Source organism: Poromitra crassiceps (assembly GCF_964638095.1).
Source record: "Poromitra crassiceps genome assembly, chromosome: 3".
NCBI classification, from domain to species: Eukaryota; Metazoa; Chordata; class Actinopteri; order Beryciformes; family Melamphaidae; genus Poromitra; species Poromitra crassiceps.
The window spans coordinates 57,492,229-57,504,712 of record NC_139625.1 but is presented as its reverse complement, the minus strand read 5'-3'; the positions used below and the strand labels follow the sequence as shown (position 1 = coordinate 57,504,712).

General features: G+C 41.6%; 2 protein-coding genes across 2 annotated transcripts in view; one reads left to right on the top strand and one right to left on the bottom strand.

Moving 5' to 3' along the window:
• atp11a (ATPase phospholipid transporting 11A) overlaps positions 1–6,017 on the bottom strand; it is a gene marked incomplete at both ends in the record, with an annotated part of 105,677 nt that extends 99,660 nt beyond the window's left edge. Inside the window, one exon of the mRNA XM_083633089.1 lies at positions 5,979–6,017. Within this exon, the coding sequence (XP_083489215.1) occupies positions 5,979–6,017 (39 nt within the window). The remainder of the gene's footprint in view (positions 1–5,978) is intronic.
• A 2,291-nt stretch (positions 6,018–8,308) lies between these two features.
• The window catches only part of tubgcp3 (tubulin gamma complex component 3), a 49,097-nt gene continuing 44,921 nt past the window's right edge, over positions 8,309–12,484 (top strand). Inside the window, exons 1-2 of the mRNA XM_083633856.1 lie at positions 8,309–8,407; positions 10,059–10,166. Of these exons, the coding sequence (XP_083489982.1) occupies positions 8,332–8,407; positions 10,059–10,166 (184 nt within the window). The 5' untranslated portion in view covers positions 8,309–8,331. The remainder of the gene's footprint in view (positions 8,408–10,058; positions 10,167–12,484) is intronic.

Below are 12,484 nucleotides of genomic sequence, written 5' to 3'. Positions count from 1 at the left end.
TCCTGGGCCTATATATATCTCTTGTAGATTTAACGTGATTTAGATAAGTGTTAGCGGAACGCGCTTCGGAACGTGTCCGCTCCAATAACTTGGCCCTACTTCACATTTAGTTTTACAATAAAAACACATTTATGCAATGACTTTACATAATGTAGGGTATATTTATGTGCATCATTCTACCTGCAGCAGGGGAGAGAAAACGATATCGTTCTGGACAAACTTTCACCAATATAAAATTAATCTCATCATATAGGGATAGGCTATATTTTTCTAGCTGATGCCTTTAGAACATTCTTTTCACTTTGATCTTGCTATAGTGTAGCGTATTTACATGCTTGCAGTATTTAAACTGCAGTTAGATTGGTTTGAGAAGCATAATAATATGGAATAATAGCCTATATGGAGACAGACAGACTGGATGAAGGGAGGGGGGGGGGGGCAGAGTGCTTGGCTTCTGTCTGGTTTTGCTGGACCACTGGAATTGGAGCTTAAAAGGCAAGCGTGCGATTCGTTTATTGCACTTATCCAATGAGCATGACGGTGCATAATTTTACGCTTAAAAGGCATGGTTGTAATGCTTTAGGCTGCGTCTAGCGCCAAGACCAAGATATCAAGTGCGCTGGTCCACGCCCACTGTGCCAGGCGCTCGGCGTAGAAACTAGGCCGATGCAACGATAGGGGCCTACATGTTAAGGCTTTAAAAGATGGCTATAGGCTTATATAACGTCTTCTGTGGCTAACCAGAGATGGCAGCGACTGGAGAGACAGTCTTACAAGTGCAAACAGCCCTCCAACTGGTACCACAGCATATAGCCTAAGCCTACACATACTGTATCACTACTCCCAATACAAACCAACTGGTACCACAGCATATAGCCTAAGCCTACACATACTGTATCACTACTCCCAATACAAACTGAATTCAAGTGAATTAGAATCATAAGTTTACAGTGCATCACTCGTGTCTTAATTTGCGTATTCTCATAATCACATTAAAATAATTCCGTTTGCGCTGAAGCTGCCGATATTGCGCCGATAAGCAATCTTTTTGACTATTGTCATGCCAAATAATTTTAAATATTGCAACATTTCACAACTATTTCAGCTTCTTAATTCCTTTTCCCTTTTAATGGTGTTCTAAACTCAAATGAATCTCAAATGAAATGGGCAAACTGGGTTGAGATGGGTTTCCCCTGCCCTGGATGTATTACTGCTGTACCGCTGGACTGACTAAAGTAGTGAGTGATGATGACACACTACCCATTACTTTTCATGTGACAATGACGGTGAGCTCTGTAACCTTTTGTGTCAACAGCATTTAACCCAGGAGGCATGTTGTTGTAGTCGCATATTAACCAATAGCAACACTCAATGTTTTCTGAGCGTCAGTGGCGTGCACAGACATTTTGGGGGGCGGGTGCTGCTCAGGTGAAAAAAGGGCACCCCTCTCATAATTATTGATAGCAAAAATAAAGTGACATACAATCAGGCCCGGATTAATACAGTGTGGTGCCCCTGGGTGACCACACTTAAAGTGCCCACCTCCTCCCTAATAATAACACAAGACCACAGATTTGCATGAACTTATTGCTAAAGTACAGGCTCAACACTTACTACAGAAACATATAATAGTAACTAAAAAGATATGTCATTTTATACAGCAAGGTCCATTTTTGAAAAACGATCTCACTACAATACATCATCACACATGAATACAAATGGGCTCATTGAATCCACAAGAGTCTCATCTTGCAGTCATATAGCCAAATTATTATTATGACTTTTGAGGGACCCCAGTATGCATAAATATTCAAATAGAAGGCAAAAATAACACATTTATAGGCTACTCTACTGCATGAAAAAAACTGCATGTTTTATGGGATAGCATAAAGTGGGCATGTCTGTAAATGGGGGACCCATGTGTACCTATAGAACATATTCGCCTAAAATTGGGGTGTCATTTAGCCCCCTTCCTGACAAGCATGTTAACTTGGTACCAATGGATGCCTTAGGTATTCTAGTTCAGAGGATATCAGTATCTTCACTCCACCTTTAAACATGAGTCCGCTACAGCCTCTGACACACAGTCATGTCAGCCGCGGACGTGTATGGCAAAAAGGGCACTTATCCTTCAGAGGGCAAAAGGACAGGTGCTGGGGCACCACCTGGTTTATCTGCTGTCCCTGATGAGTGCAATTGTGCTAAAGCATGTCCAACTCTGAATAAAAAGCATTAACAGGAACCTAAAGGGAGACAGTGAGATAAACTTGGACCTTTTGGTCTCTTTAATATAACATAGAGGACAGTGAAGACCAATAATTAAATGCTGACAACATGTCCCCCCATCCATATTGTCAACATTATATATTTTGTTGTACGCAACAACAAATTAACTGGGGGGCACGTCCATTCTGAATATTTGACTATCATGAGTGGAAGCAAAGACTTTATCTAGCTAAAAAGCCCTAAAAGGTGTTTAAACAGTGTTTATTCTATTCGATTCTATTTGATTCTATTCGATTCTATTCTATTCGATTCGATTCTATTCTATTCTATTCTATTCGATTCGATTCTATTCGATTCGATTCGATTCGATTCAATTCTGTTCTGTTCTGTTCCATTATTGTTGGTTTCATGTAAATTCACCTGTACCAACTATCACTCCAACCAAGGCTGGTCGGCAATGAATTAGGGCTATCTGTTAGTCAGTTTGTTTGCTGAGAAAACACAAATCGCAACACGCCCGAGGCATTATGGCTGCCAGCCTGTGAAGCAGACTAGTTCCTGGGGGACCAATGTCTAAATTTAAAAATGCAACACACTTTTGGAGAGAAAAATGCACGACTGTGGAGACTAAGATTGAACTGGAACAAATAAAACATGGTTTGAACAGGACAGATCACTGACTGATCAGATAATCTATTTGCATCTGATTAAACCATTTTGTCCAGTGTGGAAATGTAGGGCACACAGTAGGGTTCAACCTATTTCGGGTTTTTGAAGGATGATGCAGATATTTTCAGGCTGTTGCCAAAAGGTGATATTTGGTGCTGATACTCAATATCTTTAATTTGACCATTTTCATGCAAAATAAGGGAAGAATTCACTATTTCTCCTGCCCCCCCCGCCCCTGTCAGCATGGAAAAACCTCTCTGAAACAATATTTAGACCAAAAACAGAATTTAACAATTGTGCAACTAAACAAAAAGTGCAGAGAAAACAACATTTCTTTCCAGGTTTTGCAGACTATATTTCATAAACGGCCAATATCAGCAGGCGATACACCGGTCTAACCCTAATCTACAGTATTCCTCAGGCGGAGTGTCTTTAACCTCACCAGTCATCACAGGCTTTGCAGAAGCAATACATCTCATTTTGCAGCTGTGATCCTCATCAGCTCCCCATTTCTTACAGTCAAGAGGCCTGTCTCTGCAGGTTCCTCACTATACGCCTCTATAGCCGGCTATCTACACACAGCAGCGACTCAATCAGCCCTTTGCAACAGTTGGGAGGACGTGTCTAAGCCTCCCTGAGCATGCAGGGTAGAAACCTGGGCCGCTCATGTGATGATGTGAGCAGCGCTTGCTCCGTCTGGATTATTGCCAAATGCATTACTGCGTAGCCTAATGCAGGCTGGCCCAGGGCTGCCCATCCATTTGACCAGCAAGTGGGGAAAACAACTGGATTACATCATTCATGTGACTGAGCGCTCCATTTGTAGTCCTGCTTCAGCTGAGAGGAAAAGAAATGAGAGCGAATGGGACACAAGCTGCTTCACTGGAACTGATCCTTCCAAGGATTCCAAGTCAACACTACAAAAAATATACTAAATGAGTGATTTAATCCAGTGTTGAGGATTAAAGTTTTACTGTGCAATCTGCCACCGTGGTCAAATAAAATCACTTAAATGTTTCCAATGAAAATCCACTTGTATCCAGAGTGATATTGAATCTACAGTTATTATAGTGCAGTTATATGATTTATTCTGAATTGCTTTAAGCTATTAGCTAACACCTGTTTCTGGGGAAACTCCTGCAACGAGAGGAAACTGCATTGGAAACAAGTGAAATCCTCTTTTGGAAGAAATGTCCACTTTCTAACGAAAACAAGATTTCACTGATTATGAGACACGTGACTTGTTAAAAATGGAGTATTCGAATTTCTGCAGTGCGTCTCTATTGGCATCTTGCTTATAGATCTCTGGAATCTTGCATTACAAGTGATATAATCCCATTTAAATTGTTAGACCATTAAAGCAACCCAATCTCCCAAAATTGTTTAAGATAGCAACGTTTGTGGACCAACGTTGCTATGTTACAATTTCGGCTCCGAAGTTGTAAAATGGTAACGTACGTTTCTACAGGGGTGGGCGTGGTTTACGGAGATTTTCTGTTTCTAACCCCTCCCCCTCCCCTAACCCTAACCCTAAGATCTCTTACCATTTTACAATTTTCGAGCCGAAATTGTAACATAGCAACGTTGGTCCAAAACGTTGCTATTTTACAATTTTCTGTGAGACTGTGTTGATTAAAGTGTTTCTGAACTGCCTATCAATGAGGCCATTTACACCTGGCATTAACATGCGTTTTCTGTCATCAGATTGCAATCAGATAGTGCTTGACCACATTAGCCTGATTTAATTTACACCTGGCGTTAGCATGCGTTTTGGGTGATCAGATCCCAAACGGGTGTCCTCTCAATCTGCATACAGTTGCTGTATGCAGATTGGGGGGACACATAGAGGCCATTTACACCTGGCATTAACATGCATTTTCTGCCATCAGATTGCAATCAGATTGTGCTTGACCACATTAGCCTGATTTCATTTACACCTGCGTTAACATGCGTTTTGGGTGATCAGATTGCAATCTGATCACCCAAAATGAGTGTCCTCTCAATCTGCATACAGTTGCTGGATCCAGATTGAGAGGACACATTGCATTTACACTTGTGTTCAATGTGTACACAATGCGTCCCCGACCACCTCCGGAGGTGGTTTGGCTGATCAGATTGCAATCTGTCTTCAATGTGTCTTGGGGGTGTTTACATCTGTACTTTCAAGTGGTCAAGCACAACCATTTAGTAATCATTAGGTAATGATTAACTACTCTACTCAGGAAATTAGATACTAATCATTAACTAATGACTACCTACTCATGATTAACTAGTGATTGACTAATGCCAAATTTTTCATTAGCTACTCATTAACTGGCTATTAGTTAATGGTTAGTTTACTAGTAACTACTATAGTATTTGTGTACGTTATTGTAAAGTGTTACTCAAAACTCAATATACTTTCCGTATATAAAGGGGAGCCAACAGTAAATTCGGTATATAGATAGCCTAATCCACTAAGCAGCACTTTTAATCGAATCTCAACTTTTAGAATAGGCTCACTCCCTACTCCACGCACCACGGTGTATGAGGGGATGGTCCATAACAGGCAAATAAATCAAGCTGAAATTTCGTTGAACAGAGTGCTGATTAGTGGATCATCACTTGTACGACGAATTTACCAGTAGCCCCTAACGATTCGAACAGGCCATCAGTCGTATTTGATGGGGCATAATGTAACTGCAAATAAGCAAGTAAACTTTAAATCGGCCGCTTTTTGAATGGAATTTGGCTACACCCTGCTCTCCATTCAAACGGCACCGCCCGGCAAAACTATATAGAAAACATAACTTCCTTTGAAAGTGGCATGGTTGGAAGCGTATGGCGTCAGGTAGTTCCCCAAAGGGCATCTCCCCCTCCCTTTCTCACCAGTGAAACTTAATCCGGATGAGTAGCATGCCTCTCTTTGCGCAATTGAAACCTATGACAAAGGCTCACAAATGTTTTCAATTCATCTTGGAAGATGCAACCCGCCATGGACTGAAAGCGGACGGTGTAACGTAAGCCAGGCGTCCTAGACACATATACATTAAGTGCCATATTGTAACGTTAGCCTATTTAGGCAAGGCGCTGTAAAAACTTACATATCTGCTGATGAGGGTCCGAAGAGTGCTGAAATCCATCCCCATCCTGCTCCTCTCCCTCTCCGGACAATTCTTCGTTCTGGGTCGTTTTAGGTCCTCCAATGGTTGGTTCACTGCAGAGTGACGCTAACTTCTTTCTAATTCTCCTTTTTTCTCCATGACTTTTTCCTCTCCCTGTTCTTCTTCCTGGAATTAAAGGCTTGTCCGACAAAACGACTCCCGACAGTGTCCTGTGTCTGCTACTCACCTAATCCAGTTACATTTCAGTAAAAATGCATTTATATCAGTGACATTGTAGCTGTTGTTTTAGTTTCGGTACACTTCTTACAGGCAGAGACGGTGAGGCGCTCCTCCTGTGTGATTGGGATCGCACTAATATTAACTCTCTCTCTCTCTCTCTCTCTCTCTCTCTCTCTCTCTCTCTCTCTCTCTCTCTCTCTCTCTCTCTCTCTCTCTCTCTCTCTCTCTCTCTCTCTCTCTCTCTCTCTCTCTCTCTCTCTCTCTCTCTCTCTCTCTCTCTCTCTCTCTCTCTCTCTCTCTCTCTCTCTCTCTCTCGTGCGCGCGTACTAATCGTCTTGTGTCTCGCGGCCAAAGGAGCTTTTCTTTCATCTTACGTCACGAGGAGCCAGCCAGGTGGTGGCTCTGGAGGCACTCTAGTGTTTTGAGGGCGTAGTTGTTAGATGTTTCAGTTAATTAGGAAAGTGATTCGTCTGCTTTATGACTGGATAACAATAGGAACAGCCGGCTATTAGGGGAGCTGTCCAGGCACCCCAACAACCCACTGGTGCTGTCCATCCACACATGGTGCTGAAATCATAAAAAAGACGTGATCAGTGATCTGTCTTTTTTCATCCAGTAAAAAGGCTACATTACAATATTTTGATTTCTTTGACCAGGCTTCACTACAATCATATGACCAGATGATTTTGAAAACTATAATTCAATGTCTGCTAGTAATAATACAGAAGATGAAGAATAAAACTAATTTTCTTATTTTTCATATGATTGGCCACTTCTTTTGTAGGCTACACCAGGTTTTAACAATTACTTGATTTTATTGTAAAGATGTGTTATCATTATTACGCCGAAAATTAAAATAAGAACTAAAATTATTGTGGCAGTAGTTTGTAAAAGTTAGTCAGAACCTTTCTCCGCAAATGCTGTTTCTGGGGGGAAATATTTTCATTCATTTGTCCATTCCTTCTGGAGACGCTTTTCGGCGGGTTCTGTTAAAACACCAGCGTCAAGCTTGACAAAGTAATAGACACCACTTCCTGTTGTAACTTACAAAATAAAACCCAACCCAACAAATTTGTTTCAACCTTTTCTCTCTCTTGTTTTAGTAGGTTACAGAAGTGAAAATAAAGCATATATTGACATTTTTCACCAGGAGACATTTTGTCTCTAAAAGGCAGGAAGTACTGTAACACAGGTGCAAGCAAAACATTAATGAGGGTTTCCAACTTCCAGGTGTTCCAGTGGAACCCTCGTTTTGGTTTCACTTGTGTTAATTCCTGCCTTTTAGACACAAAGGCTGAAGAAAGGCGAATTACCCTTATTAGGCTACTGTTATTGAGTTGCTTTTTGTATCCCTGTGCTTTTTTATTTTTTTTATTATACAAGTTTAGCCAACTATAAATTGCCCATCTGTGATAGTTGTTAATCGTCATGTCAGTCAGCAGAGAAAATAAGAGAAATGTCTTAGTAGGCTACTTGACGAACGTTTAACACTTTTTATGCCCCCCCCCCCCCCCAACCCCCTATTAAAATAATCTGGTTTGAACATTCTGTATTCTCATCTGTTTTGCATTTAGCCTACAACATTTATTCTGTCTGAGTTCATTTAAATGAACTACACAATTTAACTAAAAACTTATACATAAAGTGTGTTGCGCAGGAATTTACATTTTTGGGCTCACGATTTTGGGATGTAAAATGTGACTAGGTGACTAGTTTGCATCCCTGCGACATCACAGGAGGCAGTTCCATTTCAGGAACAGTGCCCCCTGCAGTTTACAAAAACGAGTCTAGATCACTGCATGTGGTCTCCAACCTATACCATGCTCTTATAAGTAAAATATCAGCAAAATAATAGTACTCGTTTCATTCATTCATTCATTCATCCATTCCACGTGATAGTCATAAATGCAGATGCAAAAGAAATGACACATTTATGCTTTTACTTTGAAGTCAAAATCGACTTAGTTCCTCTCATAATCTTTATATCTATTGCTAGCTTGACGCATTTGTCAAAATGGCGTTGCTCGGAGTGACAGAGTGGAGTTAGTGTACATTAAACCGTAGTATTTATTCCGTTATCTGACCAAGAGACGAAACGTTTGCCACGGACACCATGGCGACTCTGGATCAGAAATCACCCAACGTGCTTCTGCAAAGCCTCTGCTGCAGAATCACAGGGAAAAGTGAAGGTAACCGCTAACTACATCAGTTGACGCTAGCATGGTTCGCGTTAGCCCAGATACGTGCCATTCTATGTAGCTAACGTCACGTCAATTTCCATTCAAAAAGCTATCTTTTTAACGTTGTGTTGCTTACTGCCAAACGTGCATACGTGGTGGAGCATAACAATGTAACTGTAATGTAAGCTTGCTAAAGCGTTAGCTCTCATGCTGAACACCACACACGGCGTCCCTGCCTCTTGTGGCTGTCGTGTCTTGCTAGCAGTAGGCCTTTGCTGGATGGATGCAAGCATCTCTCTGGAAGGTTATCATGTCTGTGCAACACAAGTCATCAAATATCGCCGTCTTTTTCTCTAACTTAATTAGCATTGTAGACTTAAAGAGGACATGAAACATTTGATCATATGACTATAGTTAATTTGCTTGCATTTCACCTCAGACAAGACAGGACACTGCTTTAGTGGAGTCTAAGGATTTTGAATTCTAAGGCTCACAGCATGCTGTTGTGTTTCTGACTTGGTTTGTGGTTGTTTTGTTTCATCAAAATGTTCAAAATACTTACTACCAACACTCCGGTACTGTACTGTACAGTCAACCTATGTACGGTGGTGCAGTGGTAAGCGCTGTCACCTCACAGCTCGAAGGTCCTGGGTTCGATTCCCACCTGGGACGCTGTGGGCGCTGGAGTTGTGACCCCCCCATATCTTCAGTGCCTACTGCCCAGGTGTGCTATCTCGTCGAAAGGGCCTTTCTGTGTGGAGTTTGCATGTTCTCCCCGTACCCCCCAGGGGGTTCCTCCGTACATAACCCCCCACTAAAAACATGCAGAAGATCGTCATCCGACCAGTGACGACAACATCTGAAGTTGGTGCAATGATGGTCCAATGAAGGTCCCCGGGCGCTGGAAAGAAATAGCGACCACTGCTCCTGACCTGCCCCCTGGAGGAAAGGACAAGCCTGGATGGGTCAAATGCAGAGGACATATTTTACCGGCCACCGTCAGCATGAGTGTGTGTAGTGGCCGCATGCATGTGTTGTAGTGTGTTCGTGTGACAATAAAGACGGGCTGCCGTCTGAAATCGTGTTTTTTAACCTAGTGACATCATCAAACAGTGCCCTAGTTGGTGAAAAGGTGACAAATGTTAATCTTTCTAGCAAATCTAGCAGTGTCCTGTCTTGTCTGAGGTGAAATGTAAATGAAGTAGTCATATGATCAAATGTTTCATGTCCTCTTTAAACCTATGATGTATTTGAGAGACTCTGAACCTCTGTAAATGGGAGAGTACTATCAGAAAGACAGTACTATCAAGAGTATTTTTGAATCTTATGCCATACTTTTATCCACACTTATTTTGTCCCACATCTTAATTTAGGAAGGAAGTGATATCACCCCTCACTAATGCAGAGTGTTAAGTGTCATAATACTGTACATTGGAAGGTTTTTGAGGCAGTTTAGATGTGGAATATCCAAACTAACACAAGATGACTGTGGATGAACTAGTGAGCTAAAAGGAGCAAACATACACGTAAAAGTACTGTTGGTTATAATTGCTGGTAATTTAATTTCTACATTAATGTGACCTCAAAATGCTGCCTGTGTGCCATGGCCCTATAATCATTATGTTATGTTATGCCATGTCATGTCATGTCACGTCTGCAGCTGAAGTTGCCCACCAGTTCCAGTATGCAGTGCGAGTCATTGGCAGTAACTACGCCCCCACTATTGAACGGGATGAGTTTCTGGTGTCAGAGAAGATCAAGAAAGAGTGTGAGTAGCATGTGGACTAAGGTCGCTTTCACATATAAGCTGGTGGACTCGGTGCGATTCGGGGGGGTGAAGTTGCAACATTGTTTCATTTTTCATTTGGTCCGGTTCGCTTTCACACATGCAATTTGCCAAGCGCACCAAACTTTCTGAACAATGTCATGTGGTCGAAACAGTCACTCCTCTATTGGACAGAATATAGAGGGTAATCTCTCCTCTTCTGGCGCCTTACCTGCTGAGGGCTGAGTGACTGCACACAAGTGAATCCGCGAAACACAACCCATAGAGAAACACCACCTTTATGCGATCTTTGGATTTCTGGTTTTACTTGGGTGTTATTATCAAATAAATATTTTTACAAGAATGCGCCCAATATGAGCAGCAGATGAGGCAGCGAGCTGTTGGGTGCAACATCATTCTGCAGATGAGACGAGACGAGCGAGGCGCACACAGACCCATGTGCGCGCCGCAGTGTTTTGCTTCCTTCTACCGCCTTCTACTCATGATGCACTGCCTTTCCTATATTTGCTCTTGTGTTTGGTTCGGTTTGCTTTCACACCACAAACGAACCGCGCTAGAGTTCACTTGCAAACGAACCGAGACCCACGTTTTCAAGCGGACCAGAGTTCGCTTGTTTGTTCCGCAACAGAGTTAATTTGCGCTTTCACACCACCCCAAACGAAGCGCACTATCCGAGGAAACAAACCCTGGCGCGGTTAAAGCGGACCAAACAGCTTATATGTGAAAGCGACCTAAGACTATCCTCCATTGAATTCATGTAGCGTGCCGTTAAGTTGTTGGGCTGTGTTTACCAGAAGTGAGGAAGTTGGTAAAACTCACTCTATGGCTGAAAAACTGTTGGAAGGTACAGAATTTAATGACTGGAGTGAGATTAGGTTGAGGGGGACATGCTATTTGAGTATTTTTTAGTCTGCTTAGCTAGACCAGGGGTTTTCAAAGTCTGAGACTATGGGCCTCCCCCGAGACAAAGCTTGGAAAAAGGCACCCCCCTCGCTCAATTCCTGGATGCTTATGGATTATGATTATGTTATTTGATCCCATAGACACTCAATAATTGTGCCAAGATAGCCGGATATTTACTGTTTGACATGCTTCAGAATCAGATTACACCAAATACATAAAAAAAGTCTGTCTGAAGTAGGGATGTTCATTTTGAAAATTTTCCAAAATCGATAATCGGTGAGAATTAACGATCAATTATCGATTATCGATTTTATTAATACTTAGAAAATTTTCAATATTTTCATTTTTTTTTTTTTTTTTTTTTAACAAAATGAATGCCTATGGCAGAAAATACGAAAGACAACGTGTTCTCCTCAATGAACTCTTTATTTCAATGTGTCTCCTCTCCAACACTGCTGTCCCCGGCGCATGCCGGTTTGAATTTCTCATGTTTAAAACAGTTTTGTTGGCACAAAGGCCCGTGCCCAGCCAGAAAACTAGAGACTATATGAAGCTCCACCTCACGTTAGTCGGCTGTGCAATGGAGTGGGGCGAGGAGGAACGAATTCCACCCAAACCTAGTCCAAAAAAAAAAAAAAAAAAAATTTTTTTTTTTTTTTTTAATAATAAAAAAATCGATCCAAATGCCACAGGATCGATTCCAATCCTTAACGATCGATTATCGATTTTCGATAATTGATGAACATCCCTAGTCTGAAGACATGTATTTGTTTCTGCCTCTGGGAAAGTGGGGAAAACTGTCAAATTCCCCAAAACTACTGTATCTCTGAACTATCTCTTTAACCAAATCACACACATTTAGGCTATTATTCTATGTGATCTCCTTTTGATAACTAATGTAATATTTTTTCATTGCGATTCACTGAGCCTCCCCTGAAACTTCTTGGAGCCCCCATGGGGAGGCCTGCCTCCCACTATGAAAATCTCTGTGCTAGACCAAATCCAGGGATGTAAAGTATTGACCTTTTTCATCCAAAAATAGGAGGATTTCTTTCTTTTTTTATGTATATATTTTATTTTCAATTTTTCAATAGAACAGTACACAAACAAGACAAAACAAACAGGCTCAGGCACAGGAAAAGAAAGGAAAAAAACCCCAAAACAAACATACAAACATAATCAACATTCAATATCACACAACGTGGTGCTACCAGCCACACAAGGCGCATATGTGCTTAAAAGAAAAGAGAAAAACATGGGGTGTCCCTGAGAATCCAGCCAGGCGAGTCACCCATCTCTCCTAACCTCCTCGAGGTAGGCCAGAAACGGGTCCCAGACCAAAATAGGAGGATTTCTGACTGGTTTTATGTCTGCCCAGATATTTGTCACCTTTTTCA